Source organism: Astyanax mexicanus, chromosome 12 (assembly GCF_023375975.1).
Source record: "Astyanax mexicanus isolate ESR-SI-001 chromosome 12, AstMex3_surface, whole genome shotgun sequence".
Classification (NCBI taxonomy): Eukaryota; Metazoa; Chordata; class Actinopteri; order Characiformes; family Acestrorhamphidae; genus Astyanax; species Astyanax mexicanus.
The window spans coordinates 2,118,220-2,139,045 of NC_064419.1; the positions used below are offsets into that span (position 1 = coordinate 2,118,220).

Sequence of the window (20,826 nt, forward strand, 5' to 3'; positions counted from 1 at the left end):
GCTGCGTCTGTGAGCTGATGTATCAGAACCGAGTCGCTGCTGCGCTTTCCTCCGAACGTTAGCGCTGTGATGCTACTCAGTAATGCTACAGCATCAGCAGCAGTCCAAAAAGAGGCGGAGTCTGACTTTACATGTATCGGAGGAGTCGTGTGCTAGTCTTCACTCTCCTGGTGTTGTGGCATCACTAGTGATATAGCTGAGTAGCAGCTAAATTGGGAGAACATTGCATAAAATTTGAAATAAATGTATAAAAAGCAGCAGAATTAATGCAGAGATCTACACAACTGCTCTGCTGTATATCAATACGGCTCTTTTACTGGTTTTATAAGCATATAATGAGTTCTTTCAGCATTATTGGTGAAAGGGCATCACTGTGTTTTATCAGGGGAGGAACAGCAGACTGTTTCTTTCCGTTCCTCATAAACCGAGCTATCATACAGTCATACAGTGTGTCGTGGGCAGGGCTGGCATGGTTACTAAGGCTACTAATCTTGACTAACTTGTTTCCGCTCGGCAGAATGAAAAGAAATTCAGTTGTCTGTCTCAAGAAAATAGAAACCCTTAATTACTGTACAAAGGCGGGTTTGTGTTTCTTTCAGCAGGAGTTTGTGTTGATCACACACTCAACTGTGGTTGTGATCAAACTAGATTATTAATTACTAGAGGTGTCAATCTATTATTTAAAAAAAAATCTGATTAATCAACAATATAACAGTATTCTGTGATTAAGTGCGATTAATTGCTCTTGTTCTTTTTACGATGCAAGTTTTTACAGTGGATATTTAAATTGAAATAAAATAATGAATTTAAGAAATGTAAAATGCAATTTTACAATTTTTTTATATTAGTGGTGGTATCAAATAAAATACTTATACGTACTTGTATGTTTGAGGGGAGATAAAGCCAACGTGGGCGCTGGAATAAAGAATGCATGATAAATTGGACAGAGGAAACTTGTTTTTTTCTTTACTGAAAATATCTTAGCTTGGTTTAAGAATTTCTATTTATTAATTTATTGCACCCATGTTCACAATGGGGGGGGATGAGCATTTAAATGGCCTGGGGTAAATATGTAAAGGCCCATATTCAGTAATGGGCAGAGTTCTTTTGGGACCGAATTGAGATGAAAGTTAAGGTCAAACTTGGTGGTGTAAATAATTTGCATTTATTTTTATTTTTTTATTTCAGTATGTGAGCAGGATACAAGAGATCTTCCAGGCAAAGAGGGGGTGGAAGAGGGTGAAAAGCCAGACGAGCACCAGCAGAGGTATTGGCTCATTAATAGCCATGACTGCTGATATTATTGATTTAATTATAATAAAAAAAGAAATAGCATCTTTAGTAGATGTCATCTCTTAATGCACTCTCTCTCTATCTCTTTGTCTTTTCTCCCTCTTCGTCTCATTGTTTTATGTATGATAGATGAGCTGAGTGGAACAGAGAGTGATCCAGAAGACAGCACTAAAGGTCTGTGACAGTTTTCATATTAGCTATATATTAACATCCCAATGTTAGTAGTATTTATATTTCTTTATTATTATAGTGAAAATATTTTAATGTAGCACACATGCACACCGCAAGTCATTAGTCATTTGATTAACAGAAAAGAAAAAATAATAAAATCATTACTGTTAGGGAGATATTAGTTTTCACATGTTTTGTTTTTAAGTTTATTTAACTAACTGATCTATACATAGATTGTTCACATAGATTGTGCTGTCTGATAGCGCTACGCTGAGGAACCCTGTGTGTTCTGGTAACCCAGGGTTTAAAACAGTAAACACACAGTATACAGTCCAATATACTCCACTCTGAACAGCAAAAGAGCTAGCGCTGGGGTTAGTGGCTAATGCTAATACTGTTCCAGCCTTGGTGCTGGAGAAACTTCACTGAATCTCCTGTATAACTCTGTACTTCAGGAGAGTTTCTTTACTGCTACTTAATACCTGACTGGTAGAATTCATTTATAAAGGTGCGAAAAATACGGTAAATTATCAATTAACAAGCAATTATCGTCCAACGCCAATATAATTCCAATAGCATCCCTAAATTTGACTGTTTAACAGTGTCAGTTTCTCGTGTTGATATTGGTTCAGGTGGCTCTCAGCGGCTGGTGTATGTTCAGTCCACTTTGAAGAGGAGACCAGGGTATCGAACTCTAGAGAGGGACCTGATCCAGCTGCAGCAGGAACAACTCTTCCAGCTGTTTGTGGTGGTGTCACTAAGAAAACGGTCCCCTGGAAATACCTACTACCCAGAGGTCACACAGCAGTTCCCCACCAAGGTAATGGAAGAAAATAAGAGATCACTTAAAAATTTGTGAGTTTCTTTGATTTAACCAAATGGAAAACCCCTGGAATATAATCAAGAGGAAGATGGATGATCAGAAGCCATTAAAAGTTATCCAAAAGCAGTGTGTAAGACTGGTGGAGGTGAACATGATGCCAAGATGCATGAAAACTGATTAAAAACCAGGGTTATTCCACCAAATATTGATTTCTAAACTCTTAAAATGTTATGAATATGAACTTGTTTTCTTTGCATTATTTGAAGTTTAAAAACTCCATTTCTCATTTTCTGTAAATAAATGCTCTAAATGACAATATTTGTATTTGGAATTTGGGAGAAATGTTGTCTGTAGTTTATAGAATAAAACAACAAAGTTCATTTTACTCAAACATAAACCTATAAATAGCAAAATCAAAAAAACTGATTCAAAAACTGAAGTGGTCTCCTATTTTTTTCCAGAGCTATACTGTGAAAAATAAATTAAGGTGTATTTTATTTTGTCTACAGTTTGAGAAATCCTCTCGGTTGTCTCGTGAAGCCGAGGATCGCCTAAAGGCTATTCCCAGTTTCTGCTTCCCAGATGCCCAGGACTGGAGGCCGTCTGCAGACGCTAACAGGTTACAGATCACCGTTACATGATTCAGTCCTCCAGCATGAGTCACTCTTCATGTGTGTGTGTTTCTGACTCACTGAGTCACTGAGTCAGTCAGACTCAGAATCGAGAAACTGGTCAGAACCACACAGCTTCTCACACACATCTGTCCTAAACCAGGCTCACCACTTTACCCCAAAACCATGCCCAATCATTCTGGCCTGGGTTCCTTAAATATAATATCATTCTCAAAGCCTTTTCTTTCTCCGCAGCGAGACGTTTTCCTTTGTCCTGACGGGGGAGGATGGGAGCCGCTGGTTTGGTTACTGCCGCAAGATACTGGTGAGTTTGAAGCGGTTGGCCATTTTAAAACAGTGGAAATTGTTATAAGTGCTGTATTTGAATGTCTGCTCTTGAGTTTTCTGTTCTGGAGCTGCTGAGTCATCTTTGTTTTGACATTTGTTTTCTTGTTTTTAACCACTGTGTGTTCTGCAGCCCTGTGGAAAGGGGAAGAGGCTGCCCGAAGTCCACTGCATCATCAGCAGGCTGGGTTGCTTCAATTTGTTCGCAAAGGTCAGGGGATTTCCAGCATTGCAGAGCTAATTCTCCGTGCATAACACATCTTACTGACTCTAGAGGCTGAACTGAGGCCTTCTTATTGGTTTTAAATGTAAATTCATGATGTTTTTTGCCTTCTCTATATGAGAAATTAAAACTTTTCAGGGAGGATGTGATTTATTGTTTAGGAGAGTTTAGATTTCCTTTTTTTTTACTTTTGAAGTGGGTACGTTTTTACGTTTGTTAAAGTAAGCTTTACATGTTTACAGACAGATGTTTACTTAAGACTCCAAATTGAGACATTGTGTTCTCATCTCTGGGAAAAAAAAATAAGAGAGCACTTAAAAATTATGGGTTTCTTTGATTTTACCCAATTGAAAACCTCTGGAATATAATCAAGAGGAAGATGGATGATCACAAACCATCAAACCTGAAAAGCTGAACTGCTTGAATTTTTGCACCAGGAGTAAAGCAGCATAAAGTTATCCAAAAGCAGTGTGTAAGACTGGTGGAGGAGAACATGATGCCAAGATGCATGAAAAAAACTGTGATTAAAAACCAACCAGGGTTATTCCACCAAATATTGATTTATGAACTCTTAAAACTAGTTTACAGAATAAAACAAGAATGTTCATTTTAACATATACCTATAAATAGCTAAATGTGTGTGTGTGTGTGTAGATACTGGAGGAGGTGAAGAGAAGACGAGAGATTGCTCCAGCGCTGGTACATCCGTTTATGCGCAGTGTAATGGAGGCGCCGTTTCCAGCACCAGGTCGCACAATAACTGTCAAAAGTTTCCTGCCTGGTTCTGGCAATGAGGTAACGGCCTGTTCCCGTATTAGACATGATTACAAACTTATTTACTTACTTTAAAAAAATAGCTCCTTCTTGATGAATCTGGAATAATTATTACTTTGTCAGTTAACTTGATGACAATGAATATTTTAAATTATTCTACTATGGCTCATTCTTATTGTAAGAATCAGCACAATTCATTTACATTATTATTAATTTGTTTAATATTTTCTTTATCAGGTTTGAATGGCTCCTTAGTTTATCTGTTTTGGATATATTTATCTAATCCTTTTGGATGAGTCTGAACTAGTCAGTCAGCATTTAGGTGTTTATCAGTGAGGGAATTAGTGAGTCAGTCAGTTACTGAATTAGTCAGTAAGCCAGTGAGTCAGTCATTGAGTCAGTTAATTAGTAAATCAGTCAGTATGTTAGTGATTCAGTCAGTAAGTAGGTGAGTCAATGAGTGAGTCAGTTAATTACTCAACGAGACAGTCAGCATATTAGATGTTTGTCAGTGAGGGAATTAGTGACTAAGTCGGTTAGTGAATCAGTCGGTAAGTAAGTGAATCATTTAGTATGTTATTGAGTCGGTCATTGATTCAGTTAGTTATTGAATCAGTCAGTGAGTCAGTCAGCAAGTTAGTGAATCAGTCAGCAAGTTAGTGAATCAGTCAGCAAGTTAGTGAATCAGTCAGCCAGTAAGTGAATCAGTCAGTCAGTTAGTGAGTCAGTCAGTCAGTTAGTGAGTCAGTCAGCAAGTTAGTGAATCAGACAGTCAGTTAGTGAATCAGTGAGTCAGTTAGTAAATCAATCAGTCAGTTAGTGAATCAGTCAGTAAGTTAGCGAGTCAGTCAAATAGTTAGTGAATCAGTCAGTTAGTGAATCAGTCAGTCAGTCAGTCAGTAAATGAATCAGTCAGTCAGTTAGTGAGTCGGTCAAATAGTGAATCAGTCAGTCAGTTAGTGAATCAGTCAGTAAGTTACTGAGTGAGTCAGTCAGCATATCAGATAGTGTGTTTGTCAGTGAGTGAAATAGACAATGAGTAAGTCAGTGAGAGGGTCTCTCAGGGTGTGAGTCAGTTAGTTACTGACTCAGTGAGTCAGTCAGTTAGTTAGTGAGTCAGTCAATACATGAGTTGTCCGGTATTAAATCTGAATGTATTGCTTGTCGTGTGTGTGTGTGTGTGTAGGAGCTGACTCTGTGTCGGCCCGTGGACTCGCGGCTGGAACATGTGGATTTTGAGAGTCTGCTGCAGTGTCTGAGTGTCGGCCGGCTGCTGCAGGTCTTTGCTTCGCTTCTGCTGGAGAGGAGAGTCATCTTCGTCGCAGACAAACTCGGGTACGTGTCATACTGTTATCATTATAACACATTAGCCAGATACACACTGTCTCTGAACATCGTGCACTGATGACAACTGACTGAACTTCACCACATTGGGCCAAAAATATAAAATATTCACAGTCATGTAGGCCAGTGGTCATGATTTCTCATCATGTGGAGCAGAAATTCCACAGTTTGGTATCTCTCTATATAAACTTGCTAAGAACTGCTACAACTTACTCTATATGTCCAAATGTTTGTGAATCCTTAAATACTCTAAAATCTAGTTTAAACATATGAAACGTCTAATTTTTGCATTATTGTCAGATTTTTTAAAGAATATTTAACATAGGTGTCTTAATCCATTGGCTTGTTTTAAGCTTTATTTCTTGACAAAATCTAAATAATCAGTTCTTTACAGAATTAAGCAAAATTATCTGCCAATACAATAAGACACCTTTAGTAGATTATTGGCCAAAGAGAGATTAGTTATTAATTCTTTTAATAATACTTTAATAATCTAAAATTATAATTATTAGATATTTAGACTAAAATAAAGAAGATTTCTCAGTGTGACCCTAATTCTTATTCTTATTGTAGTGTTTTTATTATTACTGGTCCTTCCTTCTCTACCAGCACTTTGTCTCGCTGTGCTCACTCTGCCCTGGCGCTGCTCTACCCGTTCACCTGGCAGCACACCTTCGTGCCCGTGCTGCCCGCCAGCATGCTGGACATCAGCTGCTCTCCCACCCCCTTCCTCCTGGGGGTTCTCTCACCGTCTCTGCCTCAGCTGCTGGACCTGCCCATCGAAGAGGTCAGTCAGAGGAAATATATGAACCCTGAAATAAATTTGATGAGTCATTTAAAATGTTGAGTCATTCCAGAACATGAAGTGAGGAAAGTCCCGAAGCTCTGAGAGTCTGATTCGATTAGCTTCTAATGGAGACTGTAGTTATTTTAAATTTACTTTTGATCAGAAATGTTTCTGAAATGTCCTTATTTAAGTAAATAATAGCATAATTAGTAGCTTAATAATAGCATCACCATCATAACGTTAATATCCTTTATATATTTTTATTTAATCTGAATGCGTCAAATAAGGTTTACCAGAAAACATTGTTCTTGTTAAACCTTTTAGATTCACAGTTCTGGATTTTCATCCATATTTACTTTTATGCTTTTTTTATACAAGTTTTAAAACCTGTACTTTTGCACTTTTACTTAAAGAGTAAAAAGCTTGAGTTGATACTTAAACTTCTATAGAAGCATTTTAAACCCCTTCAAATGCCTTGTCCCGTATACGGGCTACAGGTGTAGGTAATACAATTTTTTTTTTTCTGCAGTAAAATAACGTATTAACATCCTGAAAATTTGTGAGCTTTAAAATCTCCTACAGGGCACCTGGAGAAGCTGCCTGTTCACTTTCTCTCTGCTCCACTTAATAATAATTCCAGATCAGTAACAATCAATCAGGAATCAACTTAAATTCTGCAGGACAAACATAAAGAAACTGAAGGTTTGGAGGACATGAACTGTTATTTTGAAAAGTTCAGAAAAGAGCTAATTTTATAATTGTGTTCATTATATTTTGACATTATCAGATTTACTGAAATATTTATTTAATTTTATTTTATATTACAATTACAATTATGCTTTTTAGTATTTTTTATGATTAATCATGAAAGCTTTTTATGTGTAATGCTTGAATAGAAACCCTCAAGATTTAGTGGTGTAATGCCAAAAATCCTGGCCTGTTAAAGGGTTAAACCCTAGTATCTAAAATATTCTTCTACCTACAGAATAATGAATGTGAATCAGGATTAAAATCAGGCTAAAACTCCAGCTTAAGGGGTATTCCTGGTACAAATGTGACACTGTGGATCAAGGATCAGGATGAGTGTCCCACTGTTTTATTTTACTTGACTATAAACTAAATTCTTATGTTATAAATGTATCACATCACATGCCTCTCGTTTCAGGTGCTCATCGTGGACCTGTGTGCGGACAAGTTTGTGGTTCAGGTGTGTTCTTTAGTACATCCTCTTTAAACAGAGGGGTGTGGGGCTTTTGTGTTTAAAGGGGTGTGTTTTAGGATTCATGTCTTGTCTTGTGTAATTAATTGTATTTCTCTGAATAGTGTTTGCTTTGAGATTTTCTTTGTTTCCAGGTGGTCTGAGCTGCTGCTTAAAAGTGTCTGTGTTTGGTCTTGGTGTCGCAGCTCTTTGATTAGACGCAAAATATCACATTGATGAAGCAGAATAGGTGTTTAGGTAATCTCCGGTAGTGAACTGAACTGTTGGTGTAATTTTTTAGGCACCTGGTGATTATTAAATCCAGTTTTAGAAACTGGAAACTATGGTATTTATTATTTACTGTTTTTAATTTACAGTATTTCTGTTTTTTGGTGTTTTTCCTCCAGCTGGGAGACGAGGACTGTATCCTTCCCAGTAAACTACAAGCAGCCCTACAGGAAGTCCTGGAGAATCGGGAGGAGATACTGGAGCACAGTGAAGATGACAGGAGAGGAGGTCAGTACAAATTCCACGCTAGCACAAACACGTGGCATGGATCTGAACACGTGACCTTTGTGTTTTAAGGGTGTGGCCCACTGTCTCTGTGTACGTTAACTGACTCATCAGTTTTTATTTATTTATTTATTTATTTTTTTTATTCACGTGTTTTTGCCACGTCTTCATTGGCTTTGTTTCAGTTGGCTGCTGAATGATGATTTTTCAGGTTGTTAAGCATCTCCCTGCGTCAATATAAAACCTCACTGTAATAAACAACAGCTGCACTGAGCAGCATTCCCCGTAGTGTTCAGATCTGGCCAAAATAGCTGATGAAACTGACTGGCAATGATTAATGAGGGATGTGTACTCAACCTGCACTCACTTGAAAGACTTTAAAAGCTTTAATTTTATAAACTCGAGCCATTAAACTAATCAAAACTAGCTTTTAATCATTTTTGGCAGGTCTCTATTAAAGCACAGCAGTGGCATATACTGTACTTAGTGTGGCTCAGTCAGGCTGGGGCTCGACTGATTTATTGTTTGGCCAATAATAATGACCAGTATAGACAAGCTAACATTATTAATATAGCTATTATCAGGGCTCATAAGGTTATTAAAAACCTGGAAAAGTCAAGGAAATTAAAAATAGCAAGTTCCAGGCCTGCATAAGTTTTGGAAAAATAAAAATACCCAGAGAGTTTTGGAAAAGTCATGGAAATTTGGTCTAGAAATCCTTGTTTTTCCATTTATCAACATTGAAAATCTATTTTGAGCTAACAAATACGTAAGCTCAGAGTTAATTCAGTAATTTAGCCCTGAACAATGGAGCTTTTTTTTTTTAAATTATCAGATCCGTGACCCCAAACTAGTCACCATAATTGAGCTGGTATGTCAAATGTATTTAAAATAAGCATTTAATATGTATATGCCTCTGTATTAACATACACTTTATCGTCTATTATAAAACAGTTATTGTGACAGGTCTAAATTTGACATTTTGACCTTGACTACATGCACAATCCAGTCTACATAGCTTAAAGCATCTATATTATTTATGCTTATCCTTGTGTGAAGTATGGTTTTACCCTCATGGAGAAAACCATAGATGGTTGGGCCTCTCACAAAAACAATATAAGACACTCCTTGTTTAAGGGTGTACTCACTCTAGGCAATCCGTGCCGTGCCCAGGTACAGTTACCTCCTTGGGCACGACTCGTTTGACTAGTAGTGTGATCACGCCGAACTGTACCCGGGCACGGTACACTGAGCCATGCCCTGGCCTGTTTAAAGAGTTGGGCCAGGGCACGGGTCACTGTTCAACTGTGACTGAGATAACCGTGACTTTTGGCGTGGATTTCTAAGTAAATTAAAGCGGATTATTTTCATTTTATCAAGTAGACGGTGAGTATACACTCTAGAGAGAGGGTGCTTTACATGGCGGGGGTGCTGAATTCGGTGCTGAAAGTATGGTGTGGATTTGGTGCCAAAAGTTTTACACAAAAACGTAAAAGTCTTTAACAGATAAATGTAAAAAAAAATACACAGAAAATTCACAAAAACACAAAAATAAAAGCAAAGACTGGCAAAATCCAAACTGAATCATTTTCAAATAATTGCAAAGGATAATAAAGTAACCAAGTATATTTTAAAATATGTATTTGCTATATATTTTACTACAATTTTTCCCTTTTGATTTAAAAAATTTAGATTGCGGACTTACATTTTTTGTGTAAAACTTTTGGCACAAAATTCACTCCATACTAAAAGACTGTCAAGCCCACTGATCAGTAAGTGAAGACGTAAATGTTTGTGCACGGATTGTTTAAACGTAGTGTGAGTGCAGGGCAGCGGAGGAGTAAGGAGGGTGCAGAATTCTGCTCATGCAAAACTATAACAAAACTATTGGGAGACCTTCTTATTATTGTTTCTTCTTAAATCAATGGTATTAAATAGATTTTATCTTGTTTTTTTTATCAGAGTTACTGTCTTTACTATGCAGGAAAATGCATTTATTAGAAGGGGTGTCCACAAACAATGGTTTCCCAGACAGGGATTAAGCCTAGTCATAGACGTTTCTTTTCAGTGGAAAATTTCTATTTAAAATGCTGTGTTTTCCTGGACGAGGCTTAATCCCTGTTCTGGGAAACTGCCTCATAGTGTTATATTGTTATATTTGACCCCTTACATTTGTATCTCTATAAATGACCCCATAATTTTATCCATAAAGAATTCAAACTATACTAAAACACAGATTAGAAATGACCATTAAACCACAATATCCCAAACAAACACTTCCAACACTATTTGTTATAATAAGACCCTGCGGTTGGCTTTGTTCAGCTGTTATTAAGGAGAACAGAACAGAGGTTATTGTTGAACAGAAACACTGACTTCCCCCAGAGTTAAATTTATAACAGCTTTTGCACTGAAGGCCAAAAATGAGCACAATCTAAGTCCCACCAATTTTTTTTAGAGTTTCCATTGTTACTTACAGACATGACGCAGACCCAGACATGTGATTTACTGACTGACTTTATCCAGGAGACACTTTCTCCAGATGTTCTTTATTCACTTTGTGAATTTGTCACCTGATACAGAGCTAACTAATTCACTAATTCACTTAATAAGAAGCTAAATCAGTTTTTTTAATGGTTAGTGTAACAAAATGAGTGAATTAATAAAGGCAGATTACTTTTTTCATTTATTTTAGATCTTTTACATATATTTGAAGAAACAATTGTATGTCAGCATATACACACATCATCAAAATGTTGTCTCTTAGAACATTTTCGTACATTTTTAGAAAACAGTCAATTATAACCAGAAATTAACATCAAAAAAGGCATGATAGAAAATTTACAATAGTACTCAATCCGGGTGTAGGGAAATATATAAACAACCACTAGAAGTACACCTTGTTATATATATATATATATGTTTTTTTAATCCAGATCTTAAAACCCAAACAAATATTTATCTGGACTTTCCCACAGCCAATTCCCCAGGTACAAAACCTCAAATTAAAAAGGTTTCTGCATTTCTGTGCAGAATATAGGCTTTAATGCTTTATAAACCTCTAGCCAATAACCCTGCATTACTGCATATTACCAGAATAAATGCCAGTGATCAGCCATTTGGTTCCCACATAGTCTCCAGCTCTTATTTTCTGCATTTTTTGTAAAATAGGTCTGCAACAATTAGGAGATGGGTCTCCAAAAGTGCCCAAACACAACAGATTACATATTTAATCACTAAATATCCGTACTTTCCACGTTTAAACAACATCTAGAGAATTAAATGTCTTTTAAATATCTCATGTTAAGCTGTTTCTATTGTTTCTATTGTTTTTAGAGGTGGAGGACATGGCAGAAATATTCGTTGACTAATAATCATTAGCTTAGTTGACAAATAAAATGATCTGTAAAATGTATCTTTTGTTGTGGAGTCATTAAAAAAACGAACCAAGCTTTTCTATCCAAATTCACAGCATATATAGGACTTGTTGAAAATCACATATTTTGAGCCTCTTCTCTTCTGAAATAATAAATTGCCTCTTTCTCCCATTTATTTATTTATTTATTTTTATTTTATGTGTAGAATGAGATTTTTTCCATTATAAAACCCTTGAGGTCTTTAACATTTGTATAAATTTTGAATTTAAAAAGTTTAAATTGATTAAATTAGTTTTAAATTATTTTTTTTTGCCGTTTTTTCCTAAACCTGTTGTTCTCTCCCTGCAGTGGAGTGTGATCTGAGTGCTCTGGTGTCGGAGGCGTTTGTGCGTTTCTTCGTGGAGCTGGTGGGACATTATTCTCTGCACATTGGCGAGACGGGGACGAGCAGCGGCGTCCGCGAGCTGAACAGAGACACGTTCAGGAAGTCTCATCCGTCCCGCAGGGTCCGCCAGTTCCTCCAGCTCTTCATGGACACACAGATGTTCGCTGGCTTCATCCAGGACCGAGAACTCCGCAAAGGGGGCGTCAAGGGTGAGTGAGTGATCCAGGGTTTGGGGAAAAAAAGTTCTTGTGTGTGAAAACAAACCAGCAAGCAGCACAAACAAGCCAAGAATTGGTCCTGGGTGTGTTCTTAAGGTCTTAAGGAGCTAGTTTAGTTTTATCTTCATTACTAACCCAGCACATATATATATATATATATATGGTCATGGAGACGTCTGTGAGTCAGACGTCTCCATGAGTTCTTTTTTTTTTTTTTTTTTTAGTTGAATGTGTTTTAGTTTAATGTGTTTATGGGTTTCTAACAGGCCTGTTTGAGGTCAGAGCAGCAGAATACCTCGCCTCCTGCCCCGAACCCGAACCCAGCGGAGTCAACAAATTCCTGAAGGGACTCGGTAAGATAGCGTCTTCACCTCCACCAAAAAAGGAAGCATTATTTCCCCCTCTTTCCTCCCTGTGTGACAGTTTGCTGTGTTTTAGGGAACAAAATGAAGTTCTTGCAGAAGAAGTGAGGGATTGCCTAACGCAGAAGGAGGCCGGCGTCGAGCGCCGAGTGACGAAACCCGGCGCAGGAGGCTGTGATTCAGCGATCAGGCTGCGGCGATCCCGTTCCTCTGAGAAAAAGAAGCGATCAGAGGGGCGGAGAGACGAGAGAGACGAGAGGTCGAGCCCTGAAAACGCTCCTGCTGGGAGCGCCTGTGCAATTTCAATCGGTTGAAAAACTGGAAATGGACTTTTGTAAACAAGCAACAAAGAAGGACTGAATTAGAGCGGGAGGAAAGGGAGGAGGAGGAGGAGTGTGTGTCATGTTACTGTTGTGTAAAGCAGAAAGCTTTGGATTCGTGTCGTTTGTGCCGGATTGTGTCGATCTGTGAGCTAATGAAGTAGTTCTCTTCACACTAACCCTGATCTGATCTGATCTGATCTGATCTTTCTTCGTCTTTTCTGTGACTCTCAAAAAACAGGACATTTTTATTTTACATTTTTTCTATATTTTACTCCTCGTTCTTTACTCCCAACTGCTTTCCAAACTGGAAAGTATTATTTTTAGAGATAAATATAAATGATTGAGATGAGGAGGTGCTTCTCATCTCCTGCAGAAGTTGTGTATATTTATAATTCCTCTGAGGCACACTGATTATGCTTCTCGATAGATTTTTAAAAGTCTCTAATTATCCTTTTATCTTATTTTTCTTTTTAACAAACTAAAAGTTTGTGTTGTATAATGTCTGCGACGACATATTTCAAAATGCTTTTATATTTGACATTTTGTACAGTTTTATATGTGTGTTTTGTATAACCAAGGAGCTTTTTTTTTGTCTTTTGTGACTTTTTCAAATTAAATGCTTTCATATAAAACCTCCTGTAATCATTTAGTCATTTGGTGTGTGGGAGCTTTTTGCTGATGCAGAAGTTCCTGTAAATGCCTGATTTACGTGTGATAAAGGCTTTGGAAAAGCTGGCAAATCAAAACTGGCAAGTAAGGGCTTCAGGCATTGTAATTAACATTTCATATGCGCGAGCACTGGCTGTGTCTCAAATCAATTACTTGCTCCCTATGTAGTGAATAAACCTTTCCTAAACTCAGATTTTCAGGGAACACAAAAACATATTGCTGTTGTTATTGCTGTATAAAATTTAGCAATGGTTTAAGAGAATAGTTCTAATTTAACATTTAAAAAATATTGATTGAAAAGACAGAACGTTAGCATTTAACATTTTTAAAGCCACAAATTGTAGAATTTCCAGCTAGCTTTATGGACTTGGTAATTCTGCTGACTAAAAAAACTAAACAACTACGCAATATGTATAAGCAATTAATCCTTTAAAAAGAAGAAATAAACTATGGGTGATACATAATATGAAAGAAATAATATATTAAAGAATCCAGTACTGTTAATAATGCTTTAAAACAAACTATAATTGTGTATATATATGGTGCTTAATTATATGTAAACATTTATAAGTAAAATATTGTAAAATAACTGTAAAATGGTGAATATATTGATTATAAAAGGGCGGTGTTAGTTCAATATAGTGTTCCATCTCTTTTTTTAAAGTCAAAAAAATATATGTTTTTTTACCTGAAAATTTAAGTTTATTCATATAAAACCTGGTATAAAGTTTATGATAAGGGCAGGATCCTCATAAACCTGAGAGGCTGCCCACTCCCTGTCTGCACACCACTAGAGGGAGCCCGCGAGAGAGTCTCAAATATATGGGGGTGAATGGAGCTAAACGGCTAAAAACTCAAATTAGAAATAGTTACTAACCCCTTTTCCAGGATATTCCTTTATTTTAGGACAGTAGAAAAGTATTGTATTTAAAAAGCAAAGAGCATTACTGCTACTGTGAGCTGATTGGTTGGTGAGATGATGATGCTGGAAGTACAGTCAGCGCCCTCTGGTGGCAAAATTTATATATTTTGTTCTCTTTTTCCTGAACAAAATTAATCATAAATGAACTGTTATATAAAACAATTATTGAAAATAAACAGACAATATAAAACTGACAAAATAAGAGAGCACTTAAAAATGATACGTTTCTTTGATTTTACCAAATTGAAAACCTGCTTGAATTTCTGCACCAGGAGTAAAGCAGCATAAAGTTATCCAAAAGCAGTGTGTAAGACTGGTGGAGGAGGAGAACATGATGTCAAGATGCATGAAAAAAACTGTGATTAAAAACGAGGGTTATTCCACCAAATATTGATTTCTGAACTCTTAAAACTTTATAAATATGAACTTTCTTTGCATTATTTGAGGTCTGAAAGCTCTTAATCTTTTTTGGTATTTCAGCCATTTATCATTTTCTGCAAATAAATGCTCTAAATGACAATATTTTATATGGAATTTGGGATAAATGTTGTCTGTAGTTCACAGAATAAAGCATCAATGGGGGGTCTAAATATTATAAATATTATCAAAGCTTGGTGTATCTCTGGATTCTAATATCTACAAACTAGCTATGGATATTTTGAAGTAAAAAACGGGCTTCTGCTAAATACCCTGAATATAATGTAAATGAGTGGGGTAATTTTCTTTTAATTTAAAAAGTTTTTTTTTTTTTCGCATTTTCAGATTTCATTAATTGGGACTTGATATACAGTTGAATTTTATTCTAGTAGCATGTAAAAAAATATTTTTTTTTTTAGTAAATTTAGAAGTATGAATAAAAACTTGTCCAAAATAAAGAAAACATTTATATTAAGTGAAATTCTCTGTAAGAGATTCTGTGGTTCAGGTTGAAGGGTATATTCTGGCTGGGATGGGTGTTTTTCCTCCAGGCCTGCGGGCGGCGCTGGTTCCGCTGCGGGGTGAAGGGCTCAGGCGGGCGGCTGCGCGCTGCTGCTGCTGGAGCCGCTGCGGGAGAAACATGGCTGGAACCTCGTCGGTAGCCGGTGAGGTGTTCGTGGACGCGCTGCCGTATTTTGATCAGGGTTATGACGCTCCGGGAGTCCGGGAGGCGGTGAGTACCGGGCGGGGCGGTAACGGAGACCCGGGGCTGTTTAGTTTAGTTTAATTCAGGCTGCGGATCTGTGAGTTTAGAGGAGACGCAGCGTGTTCTCCCTCCTAAACAACAGCCCGGTGTTGCGTCCAGTTACGCTACTCGCCGATACCTGCTTTCCAAAGGCAGTGCGCATGCGCTGACCTAGAGTTATTATAAATTTTCCTGTTTTTTATTATAATAAATCTGTTTTTGTCGTGTCTTTTGTGTTTTAAACAACACGAACTGACTCATTTCATAAAAGTGTAAACGAAAATTAATAATAATAAATACAGTAGCCAGTTTATAATAACCTCCCATTGCCTTAACTTTATTATAATAAAGTGATTTATGCTATTCAAATATACTAAATCTACATCTACTGGAATTTCTACTGAAAACAAGCTCTAATACGGATTTTCTGTTAAATATACACTTGGGTAGCAGGATTTGATATGGTTGCACAATTCGACAGAACACCGGCCTGAGCTGCGCTTCCTAAAGCCGAGTTACAGCCTCTAAACCACCGGTTATATACTCTGTATATACGCTGTAGTGGTGGGCGGTATGATCATATATCATATATCACGGTATTTTTCAAGATTTAAATCATAGATTGAATATCAATGTATTTCTTTATTTTTCTATGTTGGATTTCCAGTGAGTGCATGCTGGGAATTGTAGTACCAAGTTTAACACAGCCAGATCAACGAGGCTGCATATTATTCCACAATAAATAACAGATTAAATGCTAGTTTTGCACCCCTATAAAGTAAAAACAAGTACTAATAAAACAGCAATTGTGATTAATTTACTAAAAATTATAACAGCCTGTACAGTCAATAACACTATATCCTTCTATAACTGATGAACATGTTCTGTTTCCAGGCTGCAGCCTTGGTGGAGGAGGAGACCCGGCGATACCGGCCTACAAAGAATTACCTGAGTTACCTGCCAACACCTGATTTCTCTGCGTTTGAGGTAAATAGATCCTGATCCTGTTTCTATTCACAGATTCTAGTTTGGCTGTGACTCACCTGGTTGTGTGTTCAGTAATATTATCCATAATTGATTGATCGATCGATTGATTGATATAAGATGTTCAGTAGTGTTATTATTTTTATTTATTTTTTTTTTTCCTGCACCCAAAGACTGAGATAATGAGGAACGAGTTTGAGAGGCTTGGTGCTCGCCAACCTATGGAGCTGCTCAGCATGAAGAGGTAGGAGATCCTGAATAACAGATACAAAGACCAGTGGGTTTAGTATATTGTGTGAAATATATTGGTATTTTTGAAATAGGGCTGGATAATGTGCCAAAGATTTATTATAAAATAATTCTTAACTTCAGTTGATACAAAAAACAGCTGAAAAAAGTACTTTCTCTTATCTTTATTGAGAAAAACTATTCACTAATACTTATTTGTAAGTGGTAAAAGTATGTGAACTTTTGCTTCTCAAATTTAATAAAAAGGCTTTTTAAAAAAAGGGAGGAGTAGTTTGCGAAAGAGGGACTGGGTGATGTATGGGTTTAGGGGTGTGGGGCAGGAGGAATTCTCGCCTGTAGCACAGTTGAACCTGAGGGGGCGCTGCAAAGGCAGAAATGAAAACAGAAACACAGCTATTATTGAGTTTTGTGGCTCACTGCCTCCTAATGTACGTAACTTCAGATACGAGCTTCCAGCCCCCTCATCCGGACAGAAGAATGACATCACAGCGTGGCAGGATTGTGTGAATAACTCGATGGCCCAGCTGGAGCATCAGGCCGTGCGAATAGAAAACCTTGATCTGATGGCCGAGTACGGAACCAACGCCTGGAAGTTTTCTAATGAGTACGTATTAAACTGTAGTAGCTTTTGACTTTTAGTTTTAATTATTGTGTTTTTTTTTTATAAAGTAAAACTGTATGTTTATTTGCATCTCTTATTTCTGTTTAACAGTAATTTGGCTTTCATGATTGAAAATGCACAAAAGGAACTGCAGAAGGTTCGGTAAGTAACTGTTGGTGTGTGTGAACAAATGATCTTTAATAGAAAAGTCTGTTTAACTTGGTGGCCATCTTCTTTAAAATGGTACTGGATCTGGATAAGTGGGGAGAGACTAAAATACTCAACTTAATGGTAAAAATAAATATATATTAAAAATTGCATTAGAGAAATCTCATTAATAGTTTCTAGCGTTTGGTATAATAATGCACAAAAAAATGTTTTATAGCTTTTTTTTTTTTTTTTTTTTATGTTTGGTAGCTTTTTCACCAACCAGTAAAATGATGGGCGGGACTTTATCTGTAAACAGATGCCATATTGGTAGTTGCATGAACTCTTTTTTTTTTTATTTTATCCAGTTTCTGATCTTCTAATTTATACCATCTCTGTTCTGTATTTTTATTTAAATATTTTATTTTTATTTCAAATGTAGCAGATATTTCTAATTCTAAATAAAATTTCAAGCAAATTTAATGAGGAATCTGGCATGAAATAGGTTTCCTCCAATCATCCCCAGCATTGAGAAATAAAGCACTTTTTGCAGATGCTCCCACCAGGGTCACAATGCTAGGAATAGGGGCATAGCATCTGCCTGTGCAAAAAAAAAAAATCACTATTTACAACCTTAACCAAGATCAAAGTAGCTCCACACTTCACTGATAGAATTCTGAGGGCTCTACATTTAAAATGAGGCAATGAGAGCTTTAAAAGTGCACATATATGTTTATTAAAACACTGTTTGTTTATATAGTGTTTAATAAACTGTAAACTATAATTAATACACAGTGTTGTGCTGCAGTGCTTTTCTCTGGGGATTATATGGGCTGTGTTTGTGCACCAATTAGCACCTGTGCCTCCATGGAGTGCACCTGGAAAAACTTTAAATCACTAATAAGAAGAGGTACCTGGATACGTTTGGATCATAGACTGTATATAAAGATGGACGCCGTTCCCATTCATTCAATGAAAATGAAGCCAAAATCTTCCGCCATGTTGGCGATTCTGAAACCCGAGTCTGCGCAGTAGAGACCAGAGGAGGGAGAAAGGCTGTGGAGAGACCGCCTACTCATTTAAATAACCCCGCCCCTGAGGGCTGCCTCGCGGTCACAGACTGCAGAGCGGGGCGGAGCAGAGCTGACGGTCTGTTATTGGCCCCGCCCATAACCAGCCCTTTTACCATAACCACACCTTTTTTGAATAGAGCCGAATAAAGTTTTAAAAACCGAATTCTGTGGGATATAAAAATTTGACAATATAAGCAGAGGTTACACTAGCTGCTGCATTTAAATAATGGAGGTAGAATTACAGCATATTAGAAAAAAACGTGATTGAGAGTTGTCTGTTTTGCCATTGAAACCTATGGGGATGGGTGGAGTTACACAGCTTTCTGCAGCCGAACAGCAGGGGGCGCCCGACCTGTGGTGGCTTCACTTTTAAGAGACGATGCTCTGTCCAGCTGTATACAGTCTATGGTTTGGATGTAATGTAGTTTGGAAATATTTAAACATCGATTGTTTAACACCTTGGTTTTGACTTTTGTGATTTCAGAAAGCAGATTCAGGATCTGAACTGGCAGAGAAAGAACGATCAGCTCACTGGAGGAGCCAAACTGCGAGAGCTTGAGTCAAAGTATTTTTTTTTATGTATTATGATCCAATAAAAAATATTTTTTCTGTATTTTTCGCACTATAAAGCACACTTAAAATCCTATACTTTGCCACAAAATCGTCAGTGCACCTTGTAATCAGGTGTGCCTTATGTATGAATCTTACCAGTCAGGTATTAAGGAGTTTCAGTAAAGTTTCTCCAGCATCAACACTGGAGCAGTATTAGCATTAGCTGCTACCTATAGTGCTAGCTCTTTCGGCGTTCATATCGTACTGTATATATCGAACTGTAGCCTGAATGTTTTTCATGTTAAAACAAGCTACATGGAACGAACCACTAGCTGATATCACCCTGACTTACTGGAACACTCAGGGTTCCTCTGTGTAGCACAGTCAGGCTGCATTTTCTGGCGCTAGGTGCTGCTAATTTTATAATATTGGAAATCTAAGCTTACTAAAAGGAAACTGATGTGCTTTGTTATTAGAAGGGAAACATGGCGACAACCTTGTTTTTTACTATTGTTATTTAAAATGTGCCTTATAGTTAAGTGTATAAAAATAGACATTTTTTGATAGTGTACCTTATAGTCCACAAAATACGATATATTAAACAACGATCTTATTAAAGTACACTATGACCGTGACTGATGCATCTTTACCTCTGACAGCTGGGTGTCCCTTGTGAGTAAAAACTACGAGATCGAGCGCGCCATCGTGCAGCTGGAGAATGACGTCACCCAGCTGAGGCAGCAGCAGGGGGAGGAGAATAAAGAGAACATCAGACAGGACTTCTAACCAGAGGCATCTTCCCAGACAAACCTGGAATAACCAGCGGACTCGGATAAAGTGTGCGGAAAAGACATTTCAGAGAATAGCGGTGGAGTGTCCCAGAGAGGAAATGGCATCAGAAATGTTACCTGTTTTTGAAAGCCTGGTACCAAACAGCTCAGCAAAGCTCTGTTGGTAGTTTGTATGTATTTTTTTATAATTTTTAAGCTGTACAAATGTAATAAAAGCTTTCTTTGGCGAATCATGCATTTCTTCTTTAACCTGTGTGGGACCCATATGAGATTAAAGGCACTAGGGCACTAAACTACCTGATTTTTGCTAACTCTAGCCTCAGCACAAATTTAAAAAGGCTAGAAAAATGAGAGGGGTAGTTTGGAAGGGGCACACTGGGTGATGTATGGGTTTAGAGGCAGGGCAGGAGGGAGAGCTGATTGGCTGAGATGCAGAAGCAGCAGTGTGCCTCTGATAGCGGTAATGAGATGCAGATGGTTGGATGTCATGAGCAGAGGGGGCAGGATTATTAATTGACTAATCTGCTTATTGTGATGTATCTGTGTACCAAAGTACATGTAAACATCATCCTCACCTATAGCACAGTTGAACCTGAGAGGGAGCTGCAGAGGCAAAAAAAATAAATAAATAAAAGTGTTTTTTAAAGGTTAGGAAATGTTTATTACAAATTTAAGCAGGGCTGCTATGTTTCATTACTTTAAAGGAACACATTTTAGCTATTAATGGAAAATATATGGTTTAAGGTTGTTTAGCCTGGCTGTTTAAGGTGGTCTGTAATGATGGGGCTCATTTAAAAAGCCCAACTAGATCCCTACATGTTGCATACACACTGACTCTATCTCGCCAGCCAAATTCATGAGCATAACTTTTTATTCTAAGCTCACTTCTCAAAGAAACTGCAAGAAAACTGTCTATAATGAAAAACTAG

General features: G+C 37.3%; 2 protein-coding genes across 3 annotated transcripts in view; both read left to right on the plus strand.

Moving 5' to 3' along the window:
• Nucleotides 1-13,379, plus strand: part of dennd2c (DENN/MADD domain containing 2C) — a 28,719-nt gene extending 15,340 nt beyond the window's left edge. For both annotated transcript variants that reach the window (XM_022670604.2, XM_022670605.2), the window contains exons 6-19: nucleotides 1,189-1,267; nucleotides 1,423-1,467; nucleotides 2,097-2,284; nucleotides 2,797-2,906; nucleotides 3,154-3,223; nucleotides 3,377-3,454; nucleotides 4,121-4,261; nucleotides 5,427-5,575; nucleotides 6,194-6,371; nucleotides 7,537-7,578; nucleotides 7,977-8,085; nucleotides 11,808-12,053; nucleotides 12,329-12,415; nucleotides 12,501-13,379. In XM_022670604.2, the coding sequence (XP_022526325.2) occupies nucleotides 1,189-1,267; nucleotides 1,423-1,467; nucleotides 2,097-2,284; nucleotides 2,797-2,906; nucleotides 3,154-3,223; nucleotides 3,377-3,454; nucleotides 4,121-4,261; nucleotides 5,427-5,575; nucleotides 6,194-6,371; nucleotides 7,537-7,578; nucleotides 7,977-8,085; nucleotides 11,808-12,053; nucleotides 12,329-12,415; nucleotides 12,501-12,532 (1,554 nt within the window). In that variant the 3' untranslated portion in view covers nucleotides 12,533-13,379. The remainder of the gene's footprint in view (nucleotides 1-1,188; nucleotides 1,268-1,422; nucleotides 1,468-2,096; nucleotides 2,285-2,796; nucleotides 2,907-3,153; nucleotides 3,224-3,376; nucleotides 3,455-4,120; nucleotides 4,262-5,426; nucleotides 5,576-6,193; nucleotides 6,372-7,536; nucleotides 7,579-7,976; nucleotides 8,086-11,807; nucleotides 12,054-12,328; nucleotides 12,416-12,500) is intronic.
• Nucleotides 13,380-15,305: 1,926 nt separating this feature from the next.
• bcas2 (BCAS2 pre-mRNA processing factor) lies at nucleotides 15,306-20,127 on the plus strand. The gene is made up of 7 exons (XM_007228895.3): nucleotides 15,306-15,488; nucleotides 16,395-16,487; nucleotides 16,658-16,728; nucleotides 17,176-17,337; nucleotides 17,446-17,496; nucleotides 19,039-19,119; nucleotides 19,766-20,127. Exons 1-7 carry the CDS (start codon nucleotides 15,396-15,398, stop codon nucleotides 19,890-19,892), a joined length of 678 nt encoding a protein of 225 aa, XP_007228957.2. The 5' UTR covers nucleotides 15,306-15,395; the 3' UTR covers nucleotides 19,893-20,127.
• Nucleotides 20,128-20,826: the final 699 nt, after the last annotated feature.